The sequence below is a fragment of the Capra hircus genome, chromosome 9 (assembly GCF_001704415.2).
Source record: "Capra hircus breed San Clemente chromosome 9, ASM170441v1, whole genome shotgun sequence".
NCBI classification, from domain to species: Eukaryota; Metazoa; Chordata; class Mammalia; order Artiodactyla; family Bovidae; genus Capra; species Capra hircus.
Window position 1 is genome coordinate 67,678,803 of NC_030816.1, and position 25,777 is coordinate 67,704,579.

The window sequence follows — 25,777 nt, forward strand, 5'->3', positions numbered from 1 at the left end:
GAAGAGACTTTGAGACCTCCCTCTGAGATGGTTCATTCTCTTTTCATGCTACATTTATAGACTATTTACAAAAACATTCACTTAAAAAAAAATTCTATGGTGAAAGTTAAGACCTTGGGCCGTTTGTTTCTTTATCTGAGCTTCTTTTCTCACCATTAGTTTGAGAAAGGTAAAATAATCAATTGAGTACACTTTTGACGATGAGGTTGCTGATGGGTCAAAGTAAACCCCTGGCATCAAGATGAATTTATGAGCTATTCCAAGAGAATTAGGAATCTTCCTTTCCTCTCTGTATACTCTGCTTCTCAGTGCCACTAAAGCCCTTGCTTTAAGCTATATAAATTAATACATTTGCTGGAAATGTGACTTTAGGACATTTTATAGCAGTGATTTCAATGCTGTTAGTGGTGAAATAGAAACTTGAGAATGTGAAGATTAATTTAAACCACATGATGGGTTCAAGGAAAATACACTACAACTTCTTAAATGTGTTCTAACTCTGTACAGTGGGGAATGGGATCCAAAAAACCACCAATGAACTTTTAAACCCTCTTGAGGGGAATCAAACCAACACAATTAGCCTTGGAAGGGAGCTGTTCCAGATGACAGACAGACCATCTCTCTGTCTCGCTCACAAACAGCCCTGTGCCTGAGAACACAGTTGGGAGATCAAGGAGAGAGGAAGAACCCCAACAGTTACCACTAATGGGATGAAGTTAGAACGATCTTTCCAGTTATTAGCTGGCTTACTGATTTATCTCTCATTGTAAATTAAAGTTTTGTTGGGTTCTTTGAACAACAGAAAACCAACCAATTGTATGCTGTGCACAGTTGGTGCCTTTGAAATAAAAGGATTTCTTTTCCCTTCCAGTTCGTTGTAGCGGTGTTCTGGATCATTTATGCCTACGACAGAGAGATGATTTACCCGAAATTGCTTGATAATTTTATCCCAGGGTGGCTGAATCATGGAATGGTAAGTGAACAAAAACAAATTATTTCTTTTTATTAAAAAAAAATCTACTAAAGAGCTGTTTTCTAATTCAAACTGTCAATAAAATCTAGCGAAGTAGCTGTGAAATGGAAATTATAATGAGACTATAGTTAGAGAAGAAAACTGAATGTAAATTTAAAAAATGTCTTCTCATGACATTGAGTCACTGTTAAAACTGTAGAAACTGAATCCATGGTTTATGAGAGGTGTCAGTTGTGTTAGTTATAATACAATTGGCTCATTCCAAGATGGATTTAATTTCCGTACCATTCAAAGGCTTGTCCTCTATTGGAGATGGAGGATTGATTCCCACCTGCACCACTATGGTTACCCCATAGTCCATGGAATTCTCCAGGCCAGAATACTGGAGTGGGTAGCCTTTCCCTTCTCCAGGGGTCTTCCCAACCCAGGGCTCAAACCCAGGTCTCTGCATTGCGGGTAGATTCTTTACCAGCTGAGCCACAAGGGAAGCCCAAGAATACTGGAGTGGGTAGCCTATCCCTTCTCCAGCGGATCTTCCCAACCCGGGAATCGAACCGGGGTCTCCTGCACTGCAGGCAGTTCTTTAGCAACTGAGCTATCAGGGAAGCCCATGCCTCCTCCACATCACATCAGTGAGACTGTGTTGAAAGTAGCTAATGTACTTGGAGAATTTCCCCCTGGAGGAGCGGCAGGCTGTTATTTTCCCTGGGAGGGCTGCTGCAGACATTGGAGGTGTCTTGTCGGGTTCCGTTCATCCCAGGTGTTTGCCTATGGCTGTGACGTCTTTTCCTTCTTCACGGTCTAATTGTTTTGAACACTTTAAACTTGATAGTACCTTCACAAGTTTCAAATAAAATACTTCATGCAGTTTGTGCGTCACTTGACAAAATTTGAGGATATATTTTTTGCAGAGGAATTTTGTGTTGTCTTCCCTATCCATCTCTGGAATTGAGTGCTGTTTCATTTATTAACTTAAGAAGCTCACATTTCTTGGTTGCATCAATTTTTAGAACATGTCCCTGAGTACTCCTAGTGAAAGGGCAACCCATGGCAGAAATTACAGGGAAATGAAGAACTGGAAATCACGTGTCTGAGGTTCAAAATAAGTGTTTCCCTTCTCCCCCCAGGTTTGGTATATTTTAAGAAAAGTGGTGTGTAGTAACAAACAAACATTATTGTACTGAGGAGTGAGCGTTGATCAAACCTTTTGTAAGCCAACTCCTCAAAAGTAGCACATCTCAGAGAACTGGAATTTTCCTTGAGTCCAATTCGAGCCACAGTGTAGAAGGATTAACATGGCACCTCAGGTCTAGTTAAAAACAGATTAATCAGTTTGAGCTTCTTGTCAATTGAATGTAAACATGTCCAGAGCCTGACATGGTTACTCTGCCTCTCTCTAGCATGTCTCTTTTCTTAAATATGGAAATATGCTCCGAACTCCCAAGTCTTTGCAATCCTCCGCCCACAATGCCCTTTCCATTCTTCACTGGGAATCTCCTGCTCATGTTGCCAGCGTATATACTGTTTTCTTTATGGAGCCTTTCCCCACTCTCACAAGCCAAGTTCACTCTGCTATTAGCTGTGCTTGCCTGGCACTTTTATATCTCCATGGCACATGTCTGTATCCCCCACAAAGATGTTACATGGTTAGTGCAAAATGGTAGCCTTTGAATCCTAAGTCTTTGCCTAGCCACCTGGCATATAGGAGGACCAGTACATATTCATTAGATTGATGACTAATTCAGTACAGCCAGTCCTCACAATTCTTTGCCAGTAAATACTAATAGCTATTATTTTTTGAGAACCTACTGTGTGCCAGGCTATATAATTTAATCTCCACAGTGGTTCTATGAACAAAAAATTATCCTTTTTACAGAAGAAGAAACTGAAGCTTAGAAAGTTTCCAACACCAGAAGGGCTTTAGAAGTATAATAGTGTCCTGGGCAATTTGGCCTGTTGTCTACATCCCTAAACTATACGGTGTTACATTCTAGCCAGAGAATAAATCACAATCTTTGCAGATCCTGGGGCTACTTAATGTTTGGAGTGAATGGTTTGTTCAATATGTATGTAGTTGTTAGAACTTCAGCTGGACGCTTCTAATTTTCCCTTGACTCAACTTAATGGGTTAAAATTCTGACTCTTGGAGGAAACACTACTTAGAAATGCAAGGAGGATTTGAGTGACACAAATATTTAGGAAAGGGAAAAGATAAATTAATGAACATGTCAAGTCCTCTTGACATGAGATCAGTAGATTTCTTCTCAATGAATTTTGTCTCATGAAAAGTCATGACCATTTCTTGGCCTTTTGTCTTGTTCCAATTCATGGTTCAAGAATTGCTAACAAAGAAGTTACATCTGGTGGCTAAGGAATATTTTGTAATATTAAACAATTTATATTACTCTAAATATGTATAGATGAAACTTTAAATACAACATACATAAAACATGATGCTGATTCTTTGGATTGGCAATTAAAATATGAACATTAAATACTGCAATCATGAATAATTTAATTCATGATTATTATAAAAATGTATAATATAATTTATGAAACATCAAAAAATTAAGTCAGCATTTTCAGCTTTGTTTAAATTGTATTTAATTTTAATAGCTACTTTTGAATATCTAATTATAAAAATATGAAAATAATTCATTACAATTTTTACATTTATTTGATGCTCGTATTTTGATGAAAGCATTCAAATTATATACACTTTAGTTATAATTATATTCTGTTTTTAATTGATGTTTTTGTTAATGTTTTAATGATGTTTTGTTAATACAGTAGAACTCAACTTTTGTGAGAATTTCCATTATAAAAAAAAAGGGCATGGCAACCCACTCCAGTATTCTTGCCTGGAGACTCCTATGGACAGAGGATGGCAGGCTACAGTCCATGGGGTCACAGAGAGTTGGACACGACTGAAGTTACTTAGGACACATGCACAAATTTGCTGAAATAAAAGCAAGAAAATAAAATTGGGAGTATTTGCATTATACTGAATATTTATATTTGTAATTATTAAATTTTACTACTCAACCATATTTTTCAATTTTGTTTCACAAAAATATATCTAATAACGTTGGAGGATAGAATATATTTTGTTTAATACTTTCTAAGTTTAATTTGTAACTTTCACATATTTCTGCAAATGGCTTACAGCCCTCCAGGCCTGTTTGCTATTATTGCCTGCTTAGGTTGTTATAAATATAAGAATTCCAAGAGAGAATGTACTGTGTTCTTACATATAGAATCACATTCATTGTTTGAAGGATCTCAACATCATTTCTAGGGATCCAGAGTGCTGTACCGCAGAACTGAGATACAATGTATAAGTCTATCATGGCACTATTTCAGGAGAATCAAGTCAGTCTTGAATTTACAGCATTCCAAATAGGCATAAGAGAACACTTACAGGGTCTGAAATTCACAGGGGTTTCAATTTTGATTTTCACTGAAGTTGCCAGAAGTTAGACATGATTAGAACTAAAGGAAAATATTCTCTCTCTTTCATTCCATTGTCTTTTTGTTTGCTGTCAGCAATCCTAGAATTTATTTGCAGAAGAGGAGAGGAAATGGCTGACTGGAAGGGTAATATACCCTTGCTGTGCAAACACTAGGTTATCTCCAGGCCCATTTAAATAGTAGTATATGCGCACACACATGCACACCACACGAAGAATTTTAATTTATTACAACTAAAAATACAAGCATGTAAAGTATGGCACTTTTAACTAGAGTAAGCTCAATATCCAAAACAAAAATGTTTCTGTCCTTGCAACCCTATTTACCTTTGTATTCCCAGCAATTCAAACAGCGCACAATGCCTATTAGACCTTCACTTAGTGTCAGCGATAAAAAAGATGCTTTTGTATTTACTTTTCAAACTTAGAAGAATGTCAACAATTATTTCTTTCTATCACCTTTTATTCTCAGTCCACTGATAATCAGACAAAGAGAAAACAGAAGTGATATCAGCAAATGAATCAGAGTTTCCAAAATGTAATGTTGTGGTAGGATCTTCATGGCTGCCACATATGGAGGCCGATAGAGTCAGGCACGACTGAGCAACTTCACTTTCACTTTTCACTTTCATGCATTGGAGAAGGAAATGGCAACCCACTCCAGTGTTCCTGCCTGGAGAATCCCAGGGACGGGGAAGCCTGGTGGGAGGCCATCTATGGGGTCGCACAGAGGTGGACACGACTGAAGCAACTTAGCAGCAGCAGCAGCAGCAGCAGCAGCTAGCATTTATTGAAAACTTTCCACATGCAAAGCACCCTGGTAGGCACTGTGTAGTTACCGGACGAGAAAAACAAGTGCAATTTTAAAGAATGGGAAAGGCATGTTTGAAGTGGATGAAGGTATTTATTAATAAGTAAGAAAACCATTTCCCAGACCAACAGAGCATCCCCAGTAGGTTGTGTTCACTTACACTAGGAGAAGCAATGTTGTTATTCTGGCTTATTTCTTGGATGCAAAAGTAGAACCGTGAACGTTTCTCTTTTGCTGAGTACAATTTTAAAGCATTGTCAATGGAGTAAATATACATTAAAAGCAATAAATAAATATTTAAACTCTAGAAAGATTGCAGACTCTCAGTGATGCTATAATAGGAAAAGCAACAATAAGACAGTCTCCTAGCTTATGGAAGACCTGATTAATGTTTATAAAGTGCTTTCAGAACGTCAAGCACTGCAAAAGTTTCAGTTCAGTTCAGTCGCTCAGTCGTGTCCGACTATAGCGACCCCATGAATCACAGCACGCCAGGCCTCCCTGTCCGTCACCAACTCCTGGAATTCACTCAGACTCACGTCCATCGAGTCAGTGATGCCATCCAGCCATCTCATCCTCTGTCGTCCCCTTCTCCTCCTGCCCCCAATCCCTCCCAGCATCAGAGTCTTTTCCAGTGAGTCAACTCTTCGCATGAGGTGGCCAAAGTACTGGAGTTTCAGCTTGAGCATCATTTCTTCCAAAGAACACTCAGGGCTGATCTTCAGAAAGAACTGGTTGGATCTCCTTGCAGTCCAAGGGACTCTCAAGAGTCTTCTCCAACACCACAGTTCAAAAGCATCAATTCTTCGGCACTCAGCTTTCTTCACAGTCCAACTCTCACATCCATACGTGACCACTGGAAAAACCATAGCCTTGACTAGACAGACCTTTGTTGGCAAAGTAATGTCTCTGCTTTTGAATATACTATCTAGGTTGGTCATAACTTTCCTTCCAAGGAGTAAGTGTCTTTTAATTTCATGGCTGCAGTCACCATCTGCAGTGATTTTGGAGCCCTCAAAAATGAAGTCTGACACTGTTTCCACTGTTTCCCCATCTATTTCCCATGAAGTGATGGGACCAGATGCCATGATCTTCTTTTCTGAATGTTGAGCTTTAAGCCAACTTTTTCACTCTTCACTTTCACTGTCATCAAGAGGCTTTTTAGTTCCTCTTCACTTTCTGCCATAAGGGTGGTGTCATCTGCATATCTGAGGTTATTGATATTTCTCCCGGCAATCTTGATTCCAGCTTGTGCTTCTTCCAGCCCAGCGTTTCTCATGATGTACTCTGCATATAAGTTAAATAAACAGGGTGACAATATACAGCCTTGACGTACTCCTTTTCCTATTTGGAACCAGTCTGTTGTTCCATGTCCCATTCTAACTGTTGCCTCCTGAACTGCATACAGGTTTCTCAAGAGGCAGGTCAGGGATATTATTTTTATCCCACAGATCTTTAAGCAGACATGACCTGGATGCTCTTATCATCACAGCGGAGTTATTCATTCCCTATATAATTTATCAGGAGACAGAAAATAAGTCCCACCTCTGCTCATGCTTGATTTGTCAGTCGTTCTTGTTATATGTAACTGATCCTCAAGAGAACCTTAATTTAGGCAAATGTTTATTCTGTTCAATATTATTTTGACATTTGGTAATTACTAAAGTTCTTGTACATCTGTCTTTCCCAGAAGAGAAGGCATTAAATACTGCTTGGATGATCATTGGTTTTGTAGAAACTCAGATCTGATGTTCTTCTTTTGGTAAATAATAAAGCTTATGGAAATTTTCCATGTCTGGGATACAAGGATTATGCATTTCATTGCCCATAGAGTCTGCCATGCTGACATTGTATATTTCATAAAATAAGCTATTGATTGAAAGAATACCTTCTTTTTCATATGAAAAAAACTGACCTTTCTCAATTTTCCCAGTATATTCTAAAGTAACTAGAAGATATCTGGAAATTTTCAAAAATAAAAGTGAGACTGAAGCAGAGGTTAGAAATTTCTTAGGAACCTCTTTCTAAGGCTCCCAGTGGACCTCCCAAAGAAAACAAAGAAGACCCCAAAGAGCGAGGAGAGGTACAAAATTACTAAAGTCTGTTTTTGTGTGCAAGCTTTTTTTCATAACCAATGTTACTGATTTTAGCTTTTTCCACTGTGAATTTCATTTGTGATCATTAGTTCTGCCAGGCCACTGGGCTTGGGGTGTCAGATGTTGTCAGTCTAAATTTTGGCTTGAAGACTTGATTATTCCATCTCTTTAAATCAGTAATGTAAGATATTTAATTTTAGCTTTTATCATTATTTTTATTATTTATCATTTCAATCAGAAATATTGAAAGTTGAGAAGAATGTATTCTTTTAAATGATATTTGAGACATTTAAACAAGTTTGTGAGGTAGAGAGACAGAGGTTTTTCTGGTTCCATGTATGAGGAACTTGGGATTTGCAACTCAATCATAACAAGTAAAAAGCTGAACAGATTGAGAAATCATCAACTCCTCTTGGATCCATGTGAGAGTGGAGAACATAGAGCATGCTGCTGCCCCAAGGTCAGTGAGACCAACCATCAGATACAGAGAATAACAAACAAACTGCAGCAGAGTCTCCTGAGTGGAAACCACCGTAGGAACCAGGGCCATGGGAGGGAAACCTGAACGCTAGTTGGTGGATTGCTGGAGGCTCAGAGAGGATAACCTGAGAGTGAAAAGATCCAGGGTGGCCTGGGCATAGAGAGGTTCGCACAATATTTTGAGATTTACCTCCAGGAGCTCAACCAGATTCCCACAGTAAATTTCAGAGAAACATTCCTTCCTGCTTCCAGCAGAGGGAAAAGAAAAGGAACTATTGTGAGATACACCGGAACACTCAGCTCTTGACAAGGCCTGACCTCAAGGGAAACTAGTTAGCCAGAGCCTAACCTGCTGGGGTTGGAGAAGGCAAAGGCACCCCATTCCAGTACTCTTGCCTGGAAACCCCATGGACGGAGGAGCCTGGTGGGCTGCAGTCCATGGGGTCACTAAGAGTCGGACATGACTGAGCAACTTCACTCTCACTTTTCACTTTCATGCATTGGAGAAGGAAATGGCAACCCTCTCCAGTGTTCCTGCCTGGAGAATCCCAGGGACGGGGGAGCCTGGTGGGCTGCTGTCTATGGGGTCACGCAGAGTCGGACACAACTGAAACAACTTAGCAGCAGCAGCAGCAACCTGCTGGGGTATCATCAGAACCTAACTGACCTGGCAGGAGGGACATAACTAACTCCACTTGGCTCTAGCCTTTCTGTCCTGCCTATGGGAAGGAGGGGAGAAGCCTGAGAAATGCTTGGGAAGTTCATGAGCCAGAAGCACAGTCTCACTGAAAGATTGAAGTGTCTATAGTCCTAATCATAGGGCTATAGAACATTTCTCCTCCCCTGACACCTCACCACCGTATTACTAAAGGCCTGTTATAGCAGTTCCTTTTATTCAGCACATCATGTCCACCTATCAAGAAAAAAAAAAAATCACAAGGCATACCAAAAGACAACAAGCACAATTAGAAGAGACAGAACAAGGATCAGAGCCAGACATGGTAAGGATATTGGGATTATCAGACTGGGAATTTAGAACAACTATGATGGGTCTTCCTCAGTGATCCAGTGAATTCCACACTCCAAAGGCAGGGGACCCAGGTTCAATCTCTAGTCAGGGAACTACATCCCACATGCTGTAACTAAGAGTTCGCGTGCCCAGCTAAAGATCCCGTATGCTGCAATGAAGCTTGAAGATTCCATATGCCACAACTAAGAGTTTGCATGCCCAACTAAAGATCCCATATGCTTCAGTGAAGCTTGGAGATCCCAGGTGCCACAACTAAAACCTAGCACAGCCGAATAAATATTAAATAAATAAGCAACTATGATTAATATGCTAAGGATTTTAATGGATAAAGTAGGCATCATGCAAGAACAGATGGGCAGTATAAACTGAGAGATGAAAATCCTCAGAAAGAGCCAAGAAGTGCTAGCAATAAAAACACTGTAACAGAAATGAAGAATGCTTTTGATGGGCTTATTAGTAGACTAGACACAGCTGAGGAAAGAACCTGTGACCTAGGAGACGTATCAATAGAATCCTCAGAAACCAAAAAGTAAAGAGAGCAAAGACTGAAAAAACAGATATCCAAGGACTGTGGGATAATGGCTAAAGGTATAACAGATGCATGATGGGATTACCAAAAGGAGAAGAAAGAGAAAGAAACAGAAGAAATATGATGGAGAATTTCCCTCAAATTAAATTCAGACCTTAAACCACAAATCCAGGAAGCTCAGCGAACACTAAGCAGGATAAAGGCCAAGAAAACTATGCCTAGGAGTATCACTGTTAAACTACAGAAAATCAAAGATAAAGAAAAAAAAATCCTGAAAGAAGCAAGAAAGAAGTGGAAAGGAGGAGACCGAGGCTGGGATGAGGAAGGGGCAGAATAGGGAGAAGAGAGGAGAAAGGAGGGACCATTGTGACTGAGAAGAGAAACGGCTGCAGAAAGGGGGCCCATGGAGTAAGGAGATGAGAAAGAGGAAGACTAGGGCAAAGGGGGTTAAAAATACCCTAGGGTAAAGAAGGCACGATGGCAAGGCTAAATCACGTGGTTTCTTATACCATGTCTCCTTCATAGCTTCTGAATTTCGGGATTAATTTTTCTCTCTGCAGTACCTGGCATAGCCCTTGGCATAGTATAGGTACCCAGTAATCATCTGATGAATCAATAGATGTTAGTAGTTTGAGCTCGCCTCTGTTCTGTTCCTTGAACACACCAGACACCCTTCTTGTCTTAGAATGCTCTCCCTTGGAGATCTGCTTGACTCACTTCTTCGCCTCCCTCAAATCTTTGCTCAGTCTCACTTTCTCAATAAGGCTTACTCTGAGCAGCTTATTAGGCATTGCAATTGCCCCCAACCCCCCGGAATCCCCTTACCTTGCTGTCTGTTCCCCTCATGGCATTAAATGTCCTTGACATATTATATGGTTTTGTTATTTGTTGTATTTATGGCTTATTGTCTATCTCCCTCTGCTAGAATGTAATTTCCATAAAGACAGGGATCTTTGTTTCAGGGACTGATTTATCCCAGGCTCCTAGAACAGTGCCTGATTTGTTGCATAAATGAATCAACTTTATCAATATTCTATGTCCATGCTTTCTCTTATTCTCTTTTATCCCACTCTTTTTCTTTTCCCTTCCATACTTGTTGACAGAGAGTGTGATTCCAAACCATTTACTTTATTCCTAACTTGTACTTCACTTCACTTTTCAAATTCATTTTCACTGCAGCCAAATCTTATGTGCATGGCCTTCTGTCCCCCCGAGGGTCTTGTTGGTTGTACATATATCGTTCTTTCTGCCTGAGATAGCCAGAATTGATGTCCGAAGAACACATCATGGGTCTCTGGAACATTTAAGAGCTATAGGCCAGGTAAATAATAGCTTGGATCAAATGTATTGAAAAGCTCTTCAATATATTGATTATTTTATCTGGGTACTGGTTATTTTTTCCTCTAGGGTAATAGTCAGACAATGCTTTTTAAAGCAACTTCCTGGCATCACAAATTCCTTTGTAGAACTGATTTTCCATGCAAGGGTAGAATTCAAGGCTATTACTTGGCTTACACCCTACTCTTCTCCTTGCTACATTTAATAGATGAGCAGGCCCAGCAGTAGTGCGAGTTCATCAAAAGGTCTATAAATTATATTCAGATATTTTGGGGTCAGCAAAACCCAACGTGTGGTTTACTCAAGTGTTTTTACCCCTAATCCTTAAATCCATAGATATTTCAAAGTAAACTTCATTCATGTGTTTCCCATTCGTTTGCCCTTAGCTCTTCATAATTGGGGGAGGGGTGGAGACAGGCAGAAAGGTATTGTCCTAGGAACTGGCTTCTTTCTTCACTACCACAGACAGATCATTCATTAGCCACAGACCTAACTCCTTGGCAGAAGTCCATCCCTATATCCTTTCCAGTTCCCTTTTAATTGAAGCTCCAACCTCAGCAAGCATCAGTGATGGCTGCCAAAGAAAGTGAAGTGGAAAAAAGCTGCATTTTCTATCACAGAGGCACAGAATTCCAGAATCTTAGACTTGGGAAGTGACTGTAAAGATCATCTGGTCCATACTGCATGTGATATTTAAATCACTTGAACAATATCCTGGCAGATTCAGCCTCTGCTTGAGCATCTCTGGTGATGAAACTTCAACAGTGGACCAAGACCCTGGGGTCTTCAGCTTAGGAAAAACTCTCATAAGATACTCAGTTCTTTTTAAGTACCGATCTGCCCAGTCCCTTCATCCATTATTCAAGATCAAAACACCAGTCCTGTTGGCACATGACTTCAGTCTGTGCCCTGCATGGATTGTTCCCAAGTCTGTACTTCCTGGTCCAACTTCTCATTGGGAATGACACTCTGCATTTGACATGAGGACCTTGAGAAAAACATATTAATATGTTAAACCATATAAATATGTTGAAACAACCTCATGTAACCCCTCCTCTAAATCTTGTAATGCATGTTGCATTGCCTTCTCAACAATGGCAAGATGCATCTAAAATTCCTCTTTCTACCACACCCACCACGCTAGGTTGGCAAGCCGTGTCATCCGTACCTCCAAAGTAGCTGCCAAATCTGCTCCATCCTGCTTACCTTCACCATCCTTCCTTTAGATCAAGGCGTCGTCATCAAATCAGCTGAACTGAGGCATCGAGCTCAATTAATCTCTCTGCCTCCCCACTGTCTCCTCCCCACACCTCTCTCCATATTGCTGATTTTCTAGAAGAACTGAGGTTCTGCAGCCCCTTTATACATTTCCTTTTCAGACATCACCTATGAGTCAAGTGGTCCAGAGGCTCCTCGGTGTCTGAGTGGGTCTTCTGACTGCACTCGTAACACTTGTTCCTACACCTGTGGTTTCTCTTATCACATTGTGTGATTACTGTTCACTTACTTGTGTACTCCTCCAATGAGCTATGAGGCCAAAAAGGAAAGCAACTTCTTTATTTCATCCTTTCCTCCAAAATCTAGCATAGGCTCTAAGGTGAAGGGCACACTCAGTAGCTAACGTTTATTGAGGTACACAAGCCCTTTATCACACTGTCTTCCCTGACCAGGCTTCCGCTTGTCTACATTTGTTTTGACAGTTTTATATGAGTTGGCAAGTGCTTGCTTATGAGTCCTTGTTTATTAGTCTTGTCCATGCTTCCATTAACTTTTTTGGCGGTTTCACCGCTGTTGTTGTTGTGTAGTCCCTAAGTCGTGTCCCACCGTTTTGCAGCCCCATGGATTGTAACCCTCCAGGCTCCTCTGTCCATGGGATTTCCCAGGCAGGAACTGGAGTAGGTTGCCATTTCCTCCTCCAGGAGATCTTCCCGACCCAGGGATCAAACCTGGCAGGCGGGTTCTTTTCTGCTGAGCCACCAGGGAAGCCCAGTTTCACTATATACTCTACACTAAAACTTCCACATCATTCTTACCTGACTGCTATGTGGTTAAGCTAAGATTTAAAGTTGTTATTGTTAAATGCAGTGTGACTATAGGATAGGGGAGGCTACAAGGCTAAGAACTTGAGGATCATTGAACGGACATACTGGGAGTTAATAAAATGATGGAATCTTTGTTCTGAGTCACAGTGCCTAAGTTTGTGCCATTGCATTGAAGCTGCCTTGGAGACAACACTGAGTAAAGTCAGTAACAAAGCAATTGATTTGTCAGAGCAGTAAATTGTAACCACATTGTAACTGTGCTTGGAGAGGATACTTGATTCTAAGATCAAGACAGGTATTTAAATGAAACTGCCATACCTGTGGCAGAACGAAAGAGCAGGCCACAGTAACTGTTACTGAAAATGGTGTCCACTTGTCCAAGCTCACCCTGCTGGTGAGTGGACTAGGTGGGGGTAGAATGCTGAGCTGCCCGACCCCATGGCACTTCCTGGCCCCAGAGCCTCTCCCCATGGAGTGTCAACATCAATTTAAAGAGATGCCTTTCAATGTGCATTGTCATTATAGCTCACAAACATATTTCATCAAGACACTGGTAAACATATCTGGCATTTTAAATTATTTTCCTTTTCATCTGAGCAAGAGTGATTTTTTTCCCCATTGTTCTGCCATATCCATATTCAGAGAAGAAGCTTGTAATTAATGATCCAGTTAAAGTATGTTTTAACCCAAGTACAAAGATTAGCCCTGATTGGTGGAAATGTTTCCTTTTAATGCAAACTTTTTCATCCTTATCAAATACATTAATTCATGTGGCCTGGTAATAGATCTAATTATCTTATATATCCAAGTGCTGCTGTTCACATTGCCACTATCTGTATATGTGGATTGAAAAGATTAATAAACATGCCTTTTATCAATCTTTATCAATTCCTTTTATCAAAATTCTTTTCATCAATCTTTTTATCAACTCTCCTTTTATCAACTCTGAATATTCATCAGAAGGACTGATGCTGAAGCTGAAGCTCCAATAGTTTTGCCACCTGATGTTAGATGGCTGGATGGCATCAGCGACTCAAAATCCATTGAAATGTTAGTGATTGAGTCGGTGATGCCATCCAACTCTCTTATCCTCTTTCACTCCCTTCTCCTCCTGCCCTCAGTCTTTCCTAGAATCAGGGTCTTTTCCAGTGAGTTGGCTTTTCGCGTCAGGTGGCCAAAGTATTGGAGCTTCAGCTTCAGCATCAGTCCTTCCAGTGAATATTCAGAGTTGATTTCCTTTAGGATTGACTGGTTTGATCTCCTTGGAGTAAAAGGGACTCTCAAGAGTCTTCTCCAATACCAGTTTGAAAGCATCAATTCTTCAGCACTCAGCCTTCTCTGTGGTTCAACTCTCATCCATACACAACTACTGGAAAAGACATGGCTTTGACTATGCAGACCTTTGTCTATAAAGTGTCGGTCGCTACAGTGTAGTGTACATAATTTAAGAGGCTCATGACAATAGAATTCTCTGCTCGGCAGTCTGTCTGCATTTCTCTGCTGAGTCCCACTAGCAGGGAATGTTTAACTTACTGTGGGAATTCATAAGATGGTAGCCATGGAAGTAAAGAGCCCCAGTGCCTGCCACACAGTAGGCCACACACATGCAAGTCCTCTAAAATAGGATGGAGGATAAAGAGGATGTGGTGCATGTGTCTAATGGAATATTGCTCGGCCACGAAGAGGAACAAAATTTGGTCGTTTGTAGTGATGTGAATGAAACTAGAGCCTATCATACAGAGTGAAGCAAGTCAGAAAGATATTCTTGATTAATGTATGCATATGCAATCTAGAAAAACGGTCCTGATGAACCTGTTTTCAGGGCAAGAAAAGAGATGCAGAAGTAGAGAACAGACTTGCGGACAGAGTAGGGGGAAGGCGAGTGCGGGACAGGCTGAGAGAGCAGCATTGACATGTATCACTGCCATGTGTGAAACAGACGGCTGGTAGGAAGGTCCGTGTCACACAGGAGGCTCAGCTCGCTGCTCTGCGATGACCTTGAGGGGAGGGATGGGGGCCATGTAGAGGGAGTAGCCATCCCCTTCTCCAGGGTATCTTCCTGACACAGGGATCGAACCTGGGTCTCCTGCATTGCAGGCAGATTCTTGATGGGTGAGCCACAAGCGAAGTCCAGTGGAAGGAGAGGAAGGCTCAAAAGGGAGGGACATATGTATACATATAGCGGATTCACCTTGTTGTACAGCAAAAGCTAACAGAACATTGTAAAGCAATTATACTCCAATTAAAAAATAAAATAGGATGGGATAAGATAAAATAGTAAAATGAAAATATTCTTTAGCTAATGATTTTAATTCATTATCAAATACTAAGTAACAAGTTAGTGTCAAGGTCTATCTAAAGCTTCCAGGGAAAGTGCCTGGGTGGAAATCTTGTAATTATTGCAACACAGCATTTGTATATACTCCTAACCTAAAAAGTTAATGATATATCTTAATAGCTCCTACAAAACGTAAACTATTTACCTTTGGACATAGACTTCAGGTCTTCCTTCTTTATTTTAAAGCATGTGCCCTCTGTTGCACTTCTTGAAAAGAACTTTGCTGAAACTCAGAATGTGACTGCTAATATTCACACATATGGCAAATATGAACTCATCAGACCACAGCTATTTTGCTGCATTCCACGGTGTCTCATTTATTTGTTTAATTTGCAGCTATAGCAACTAGATTCCACCACTTCAGGCTCTCACACAGACCTCCAGTCTGATCAGCTTGGTCAAAGCTTGGCACTCAGGACTGTACTCAATTGAAGACATATGCACAGACTCACTTACCACATTTTTTAACCCGGTTTTCACACTGGGTAATGTGTAATCTTTGCATAAAAATATGAAAAGCCACCGTCTGCACAGATAGTAGGCAATTAAAAGATGCTGCGACCTTCTTTTCTGTAACATTTCAAATCTTAAAGTTTTCTTGGCATGCTTTTCTGAAGCCCATCTGACTGTGAAGCAGGCTGCCTCTCCACAGAAGGCTCACTCCAGCAATGACTAATGGATTGACCTGGTGCCACACTAGTGTAGCTCCACGCATGCTGCTCTGCACAAGACAAGCATTTGGAAATGACCTTGAAACGAAGTTTTGCCAAGTTAGTGAAATATGGGCCTTCAAGGAGTGCCATTTCACCAGCCATTTCCAGAAGGGTCTTCACTGCATTGTCAAAACCTGGCCTTTTCATTTGGTATTGGTTTACCATGAGTGTTTAAGGAATAATACTCCCTCTTGATTTTATTAGTTGCAGTTTGTAACAGGTTGGAAAAATTAGGTAATGTTGAGAATCAGCTTCCCACTATTGTTTCTCTTAGGTGTTTTTTTTTTTTTTCTTTCAAACACTTGCTGAAGGAAAGGAGATGCTCAAAAGGTCCAACTGTAAGCGGGGAGATGGGAGCTTAAAATGGAGGGTAACCTGCAAACAAGGGTGAAGATGCAGGTGGTGGATAGAGAAAAGACAGTAGGAAGAAGTAACTGGGTGCTTGAAAACTGCCCAGTTGGTAGGATTTCATTTCATTGGATTTAGATTCCAGAGAGGGAGCGTTTCTCTGATCTCAGTACACATCCATATAGTAATCTGTTGTAGTTGTTTGAAAATGTTCGTTGATGCTGACATCAGTTGTTACTAATATGGTTTCCATTTTACTGAATGATCTGTTTATCTTAGTGCCCAGTGTCTCTAGATGGCGCTTCTCATGCTGGTGCAGTTGGCTGACATTTCAGATCTGGATAATGAAGCTGTGCTTTCACCTTATTTGGAAGTCAGTGATCAAGCTGCTGTATTGGTACAACTTGGAAAGGTCCCCTTCAGCTTCTCCTCTTGTGACCTCACTTCAGCGAGGGACAGTTGTGACAGTCGAAAGGCAGGGCAGTCAAGATGGGCGATTGGAAGGGCATCGGGGAGCAAGTCATTCCTCTTAATGCATTGTTAATTAATTCTCTTAATTCTTCATGACTTCTCTGAAGCCAGCTCTCAGACTTTTATGCAAAATCAGATTCTACACTTTTATTTTTAAAAAAGAAAAAAGGAGAAAAGACTATCAATTCAACTCCTTTAGAATGCTCTAAGGAAACTGTAAAAAACCTCTGGCCAGTCTCATTTTTAAAATGCTGCTAATCCTCACTAAGTAATCCTGGGAAACATACATCTATAAGATCAGGGCAACATACTGTCAGCAGCAACTTCCCAGAACATTCCTTCTTACTTCATCTGGGATTTTTCAATAAGTAATTTGATATTTCTGCAAGTGTAAACTGGAATCACTAAAATGAAGGCATTTTTTCCTTATAAGCTCAAACCTTCCAGACTCATCGTTTTGTACAGTTACATAAGTAAGCCGTGCAACTGAGCTAAAAGTGAATTATAGAATAAAACAGTTGCAACATATCCAACTAATGTTAAAACCAGAAATATATTTGCAAGCCAGTTTTTGCATGATTTCAGTTTATATTGAAATCATGTTTGGTGATTTTTCATTAGATCTCGCTTAGTGTCATATGCTAAATTATTTGCTTATGAATTTTTTTTTTCTCCCCAGTTGCCTGTATTTGGAAAGTTTGCTTGAAAAGTTCTGGCATAGGAAACTTATAAAGATTCCATTATCTTATCCTGTTTTATCTGTCTGTATTTAGGATAGTTTGCTTTAAATTGCAGCTAATACATTTTTTTTCACTTTTAAAAGTTTTAAAATAAAGAACATCATTTTCCAATAGCCCTCACCCCTATGCTGTCTCATATTAACATGACTGATTTTTAATGTGCTTCCTAAAACATCTCTCAACTTCCTACATAAAGTAGGGATGACAAAAATGAATAAAGAACTGAAGGAGGAATGATAAAAGGAGAGGGAAGTGCAGCAGGAAACATCAAATGTAAGGAACACTGTGACTTCTGGCATTCAGCAACATAGATCGCAGACCATAGGGACAGAGAGCCAGAATTAAAAAGAGAAGGTCAAGGCCAAGGAGCTTTTGACCCCTAAGAAATCTTGTGTCCTTTTTGTCTTGCTGAATTCAGCACACAGCTCTACTGTTCTCCTCCTGATAATATTTTTCATTTATCTTTTTAGTAAACATTTAGATCTGAGGAAATAGGAGCTTATCATTATTCAATATAATCAGACAATGCTTTCACCTTTAAGCTATATTCACAATCTCACCATCCTATTTTTTAGCATCAAATGAGATTATTTATGTGTATGTGAATAGAATATAATGCATTTTCTTATGAAAAATGTATTGATTTATTCTGCATTCTCTCATAGCTCCCTTCAGTTGAACAGGGGTCTTTTCTCCAAAGGTAGGGACTTTCATTACCTTTATTCTAACGTGATGGCACTTTGTCCTCTTTGTGTTCATTGCACAAAGAAAAAAAATGAACACTTTGTGCTCATTGCAAAATCTCTCTCAAATATTTTTGGTGTACCTTCACGTATATTTATACTAGGAAACACAGTGGAAAGAACTATGATCCTGTGTTGGTCAGGGTTCTTCAGAGACACAGAATCAATAGGATGTGTGTATGTAATAAGGAGGACTTCTCTGTAGCTCAGTGGTAAAGAATCCACCTGCGATGCAGGAGACGTAGGTTTGATCCCTGGGTCAGGAAGACCCCCTGGAGAAGGAAATGGCGACCCATTTCAGTATTCTTGCCTGGGAAATCCTACGGACAGATGAGCCTGGTGGGCTACAGTCCATGGGGTCGCGAAAGAGTTGGACACAACTTGGCAACTAAAATAACAACAACAATATAATAAGGAATTGGCTTACATAACTTTGGAGGGTGAGGAGTCCCAAGATCTGAGGTCACCAAGCTCGAAACCCAGGAGAGCCAGCCATTTATTAATAATTTCAGTCCAAATCCAGAGGCATGAGAACCCGAAAAGCAGATGGTGTAGGTTCTAGTCCAAGTCTGAGTCCAAAGGCAGAAGACCAGGGTCCCAGCCAGAGGACAGGTAGGCAGAGAGCACAAATTCTCCCCTACTCAGCCTTTGACTCTGTGTATGTGTGCGTGCTCAGTTGCATCCACCCCTTTGTAACCCCACGGACTGCAGCCTGCCCGTCCGTTTGGGCCTTCAGTGGATTTGGATGAGGCCCACCCCCACTGGGGAGGGCAATCTGCTTTACTCAGCCTCCTGGTGTTAATTTCATCCAGAAACATCCTCCAGACACAGAAGAATGTCTAACTAAATACCTGAACACCCCATGACCCAGTCAAGTTGACCCATAAAATTAACCATTACAGATCCCCACTGAAAATTCCTCTTTCCCTTTAGAAACAACTCCATGTGTAGAGGTCTGAATAATGCTTCCTTCTTTCCATGTCGTCAAAATTGCATTAAAGTTGGTCAACCAGGTTGGCTCAGATCTCAAGCTCAGAGACCAACCAGTCCTTGCTGATTGATTCAGTCTGCAGTGGGATGCATGCACCATCTGTAATTTTTTTTTTTAATGCACCCTCACATGGTTCTGGGACAAGGCAATGGCACCCCACTCCAGTACTCTTGCCTGGAAAATCCCATGGATGGAGGAGCCTGGTAGGCTGCAATCCATGGGGTCACAAAGAGTCGGACACGACTGAGTGACTTCACTTTCACTTTTCACTTTTATGCATTGGAGAAGGAAATGGAAACCCACTCCAGTGTTCTTGCCTGGAGAATCCCAGGGACAGGGGAGCCTGGTGGGCTGCCGTCTATGGGGTCGCACAGAGTCAGACATGACTGAAGTGAGTTAGCAGCAGCAGCAGCAGCAGCAGCACATGGTTCTGAGGCATGGCCAAGTTTGAAAACCCTTGAATCCATGGGTCTCCAGGCTTTTGTGGGGGAGCTTGATGAAAGAGGCTGATGGAAGAACATGAAGCCAGCCATCACCACGTCACTGTGATGATGACTGGAGCTGAGCTGAGTAGAGGGCATGGCAAAGAGACAAACCTGGGTAAACATGCATAACTGAATCAACCATTATGGATTGGTCACAAGGTGCCTCGGTTGGCACCACCCCAAGATTCTAGAAAAATGAACCAATATTAATGTTACTTAAAAGATTAAAAGCATAATACATGTCAATTATCATTAATCCTTGAAAATATTTATGGAGTTAAATGGTCTGTAACTAATTAGAGATGGCAGTTAACGGGGGATATTAGTTTCCTTTGAATTTTATGAAACAAAATATAAATCTTTTATATAACTCTATTTCCTACCAAATGGATTTTTACTTGTCAGTGGGATTTTTTTTTAAGTTTTATTTTATTCTCTTGGATTTCACTCCTTTTCCATAAATCCTACGAGGAGAATTACAATGAGGTGAGTCACACTGTCTTAACACTTTTTTTGGAGCTTCTGCCAATGCAGCTTGGAATATGGGAATTTTTTTGGAGATGTATTTGGGAAACATGGAAAGAGAAAGGAAGGGATGGAGGAAGGAAGGAGAAAAGGAAGGAAAGGTACAAAATACTTTACTTTAGATTATGTGTTTTTTAACTTCATGGCATTATACAGGTGAAACTTTCATTGCATCTATCAGACCACCTGAAGTACAATTGGGTTTGGGTTTCAGAAGTTTATTCATGAGCTAGTCATTTGGAACTGGGAACATATTTTCGCATGAAGATTTTGTTCTGTAAGTGGTAATTCATTTTTCTAGCTAGCTCATAAACTCTCCTCGTTCTGTTTGAAAACTGATTGATTGTGCATTCCCAGTAATAAATAGTCAGCTATACTGTTGGAAACATGTACAGCTACAGAACTTAAAAGCAAGGAAATCAATTGCCTTCACTTTTCACTTGAATGTTGATTGATGCTAGAGGGAAAACAGGTTCAGCTGGAGGAGCAGGAGCATGTTCAGAACATTTAACATGGATATTTGAGAGTGACAGTCAAAGGAGCAGAAATCATTCTTTCTTGAGGGTCTCTGCAGCCACGCATATGCCACCAAAAACCAACACGTTTAGATCTTATTAGTAAGTTCCCACTAAAAATGCCTTCTTTCCTTCCTGCAGCAAATATTGAAAGTGAAAGTTGCTCAGTCGTGTCCGACTCTTTGTGACCCAATGGACCATACTGTCCATGGAATTCTCCAGGCCAGAATACTGGAGTGGGTAGCCTTTCCTTTCTCTAGGGGATCTTCCCAACCTGGGAATCGAACCCAGGTCTCCCACATTGCAGGTGGATTCTTTACCAGCTGAGCCACAAGGGAAGCCCAAGAATACTAGAGTGGGTAGCCTATCCCTTTGCCAGGGGATATTCCCGACCCAGGAATCTAACTGGGGTCTCCTGCATCGCAGGTGGATTCTTTACCAACTAAGCTATCAGAAAGGGAAAAGTGAAGTCCCTCAGTTGTGTCCAGCTCTTTGCGACTCCATGGACTGTAGCATACGAGGCCCCTCAGCCCATGGGATTTTCCAGGCAAGAGTACTGAAATGGGTTGCCATTTCCTTCTCCAGGGGATCTTTCTGACCCAGGGATCGAACCCAGGTATCCCTCATTGCAGGCAGACACTTTACTGTTTAAGCCACCAGGGAAGTTAAGCTGTCAGGGAAGCAGCAAATGCTAGTGGACCACATGCTTGTGTGTGCTTAAATACTTACCACTTGTACCAGAAGAAACAGCAAGTACCTCTTTTCTTGTGGAGCTTGTAATCTATTAGGAGAGACAAATAATTTTCCAAATAGATGACTTTTGATTCACCTGTTTTTATGAAGAATTGTATATGGTCTTTCAAGTCTATACATATTTATAAGGAATGATGATTCATATAGGGTATACCTGTATAGGGGGAGGGGACATAAGTCTTTGTCATATACTTGCCATGGACCAGCCACTTACTGGCGCTGTCTCATCTAGAGTGACCCTGAAGGGCAAGGATCATTATCACCATCTCTGAGATTCACAGAAGCTAATGTGTCAAAGAGGGTAGGACACGGGGCAGCTGAGCCTGGATGCAAACCAAGTGTGTCTGACCGAAGGCACTTTATGTCAGTCTCAGCTGCCTGTTCTGCAAAATGACTCTGGAGATATTTCCTATTATTCAACTCAGTATTTTTATATAGGTATCCATGCAATAATCTCCTTCCTAGAATTTAATAATGGAAACGGTGCTGTTTGTCCTGGTGTTTTTCATTAATGTGAGCCATTTCCGCTTCTCTGATGCCACACTTTGTGTTCTTATGCCATAGCCAGCTCACCTGTGGCTTCCAGGATGGTTTTCTCTCTTTTCCCACCGTATTTTTGTTTCATTCTTTATTGTGTGTGGATTTCCACTACCCTGAGTGTTTCATTGCAAGCTGCCTTGTCCTTCTGAGAAACACAAAAAGAAAAGAAATTGTTATGACTTCTGGAATTCCTCAGTGCCCTGTTTGTTTGTTTTTCCCTTTGTATCCTCTACGTGACTTGGAATAGGGCCTTGCACTTAGGAGTGAGAAATAAGTGTTGATTCATTGTTAACTGATCATAGCAATTCCTAAGGACACCTCTGGCTATTTTAAAGAGGTTGAAGAAGTCGATGGCTCTAACCATATATGTTAGCTTTACCATAAGACCTACTACTTTCCTTTTTCTTAATAGAGACTTGTCTCTTGCATTGTCTTGTGTTTGTCACTCATAAATGGAATATAAAGGACAATGATCACAGCCAGCGTTCATCCCACTCCTACTGTGCTAAGCACTTTATAGATACTGTCTACTTAATCCTCCCAACCTTATCATTATTCCCATTTTATAGAAGGAGAAACTGAGGACTAGAGAATTTAAATGGGTGACAGGGAAATAACCTTTCTCCTGATAATTCAGCAAGAGATGGGAGAAAAGAATGGGGAAGGAGAAAGGATTATATAAGAGAAATATCAATAAATTGCTTCAGATATGATCAGTCAGGGGCTTCCCAGGCAGTGATAGTATTAAAGAGCCCACCTACTCATGCAGGTAGACTGAAGAGATATAGGTTCAGTCCCTGGGTTGGAAAGATCCCCTGGAAGAGGGCATTGCAACCCACTCCAGTATTCTTGCCTGGAGAATCCCATGGACAGAGGAGCCTGGCGGGCTACGGTCCATAGGGCTGCAAAGAGTCAGATACAACAGAAGTGACTTAGCATGCTCGCATGATTAGTCAAACGTAGAAGGCCGGGAAGAAATGTAAGTGATTTAGAAGAGAACTATTCTTACCACCCATCCCATGCTCTGTTAACCTGGGAGAGGAAGAAGTCACATGCAAATGGCTGTTAATATATATGAGACATTCTCTTCTCAGGAGATCATAACTTGGTGGGATGCTGATCTTAGAAATTTCTTTAATCCACTTATTTATTTGGATAGCTTCAAGTTATATAGTTTAATGTAGGACAGAAACCTTAAGGTCTTCGGTAGCCTTCTGGGCTGGCCCTTGCTTTTCTGTGGGCCCCCAGTCTGCTTGTAACCCCAGGGTCCCTGGAGAAACTGAATGTGTGCTCGATCTCTTTGCCTTCTGGGTAGTGACCCCAAGACTCTTGCGGTCATTCTTGCCCCCGGAGCAGCAGCTCAGGTCCTCAGGGACCTCTGTGGAGCTTCATAGCAGAAGGACAAAGAAACACACTGGAAAAAGGGAGAGGCAGGATTATTGGGGCTTCCTCGGGGAATGAGGAGGAGTCAGAGATGAACCCATTTGTGTGTATTTGCTCAATACTCCGTTGCTTGGGACTGTCCTGGGCACTGATTTTGTTCTTCTTGAGAAAAAAATGCAGCCAATCATGGGGAAAAAACTAAAGCTCCAAGAAAAGATAGAGAATGAAAGAGATCCAGGGACCACTTTTCAGGAGCTGACATTGGAAGTAGATGCAGTGATTTGGGGAAAATTTCCTTTCACGCTGAGCTTCAGGAACTCGAAGTAATTGGATGTGTCTGAAAGTGATGTCAGAAATATGGGCATAACTGGAGCTTTGGTTAAGAGAAATAAGCAGGGACTCGGATGTGGGCAAAGCCTCCATACCAAACACTAGTTTTGGTTTTATCTCTTAGGAAACAAGAAGCAGGGCAAAGTTTCGCATGAGGAAAATGATTTGGTTTACACAGGGGAAAGGTGAGAACAGAAAGGAAGGGTGTGTGAAATCGAGGAACAGCCAGAGGCAGGAAATGCCGCCTTATGTTGATACATGCAGAGTAATCTGACTGCAGAAAAGGTGCAAGGAGTTCACCCAGGGCCAAGCCAGAAACACCGGGTGTCCTGGCCTAGGAGACCGAACTTGATCCTAATGGCTTTGGGGAGTGGCTGAAGGATTTCAGAGGGAAAGTGGAGTCAGAGAGTTACTTCCTTCTTTGGGGTTGAGGAAGAAGAATTGATAGGGACAGCCTGCATTTAGGTAAGAAAGAGAGTGAAGCTTTGGCCAATGCCCACACTACACTGGGGAAAAACTGGGAAGGCACTGTCACAGAGGTGGAGGAATAGTTCTGGGACAAGGTGGAGATGAAGAATCAAGAGAGGAAAGCACTTCCAGGATGTTGGTGGGCACTTCCAGAGAGGATAGGTGGACAGCATCCTGGGCCACATGGAGGTCTCATCAGACAAGGATAGCAACCACGCGGGAGCTGACCATGGCAAAACAATCACAAGGGATCAGAGGATGGAGATAAGAGGAGCCTGCCTGAAATGCAAAAAGCAATAAAAAATTTTTATCCATGTAGCATTTCTTTAGTTGAGGGAAGCTGGACCGCTTTGTCTTCCTCTTGAGCCAGAAGTAAGAGCAGATCAGCATTTGAGTAGATAATTTTTCCTTTCCTGGCCTCACCTTCTTGTGAGCCTCCACTTCCTCCAGGTGAAAGAGGTGCTATTTCTGACCCCACCGCAGGGTTAGTTTTCCCAGCTAGAGGATGATGGCCTTTGGTGTCTTTGTCTACCACTTAATGTCATCCAGAGCGTTTTTCCTATATTGATCTCAGTGTTAATCTATACATACATGCTAAGTCGCTTCAGTCATTCCAACTCTTGGCAACCCTATGGACACCTGCCAGGTTCCTCTGTCCATGGGATTCTCCAGGGAAGAATACTGAGCGGGAGGCCATTTCCTCCTCTAGGGGATCTTCCCAACCCAGGGATCGAACCCACGTCTCTTACGTCTCCTGCATTGGCAGGCAGGTTCTTGACCACTAGCGCCACCTAGTATATACATAATAAGGATGAATAAGGTATACAAAATATATACACCAGTATATACATAATAAGAATGAATCATGGGAGAATATGGGAACCTTTGATGAAAAGAATTTAGTTTTGTGCACTTCTTGAGAGGTGGGGGAGAGAAACTTTAATCCTTCCCATTTGTGATGTTTCAGTTGTCAACACATCAGAAACCAGAAAAACAAAAACTTAATTTGATTAATTGGAAGGATGAATGATTTAGATTATATGTCTTTCTTTAAAATATTCTGAAATTTGACTCAGATATTTAAGAACCTTCAGAAATTTCTGTGGACATGTGACTAGAGATCAGCCGTTTGTTTCACTGAGAATTCAAAATGAGAAATATATTTTAAAAAATAGATAAAATTGGGCCTGAATTGGAGAAATAGTTTGCTGACCAATGTCATTTGAAGACATTGAACTTGAGACTACTTGCTTTGTCCATTTCTCAAGATAAATATGTGGTCATGAACCGGGGTGGGCATTTCAGGTTGCTGTGAAGTTGACAGTGGAATGGGCTGAGCATGCATGACATCCTTGGAGGTATGATAGTTCAGATGAAACATAAATGCTTTTCAGTTCTTTCTCATAATTTCCCTAATCTTTCTGGCAATAAAAGAAAAAAGAAAAAACTTTCCAGGAGTATAAAATGTTACTGAATTTGTGGCCATTGTCATGGTTACCTGCATAGTTTCATTGCTTTATTAATGTGTAATCCCCTTTATTTCTGGAAAGATCATTATCGTGAAACACAATAGTTTGCAGCCTCTTAGCAAGTTTCACCACATATCTCAGAGATTCTGACAGTAGCTGTGATAAATGTGTGTGTGGTTTCCGGGCCACCTGTGTG

General features: G+C 41.1%; 1 protein-coding gene across 2 annotated transcripts in view; it reads left to right on the forward strand.

The window, feature by feature from the left end:
* AIG1 (androgen induced 1) overlaps window positions 1-25,777 on the forward strand; it is a 257,957-nt gene that overhangs the window by 110,381 nt on the left and 121,799 nt on the right. For both annotated transcript variants that reach the window (XM_018053284.1, XM_013966567.2), the window contains exon 3: window positions 872-973. In XM_018053284.1, the coding sequence (XP_017908773.1) occupies window positions 872-973 (102 nt within the window). The remainder of the gene's footprint in view (window positions 1-871; window positions 974-25,777) is intronic.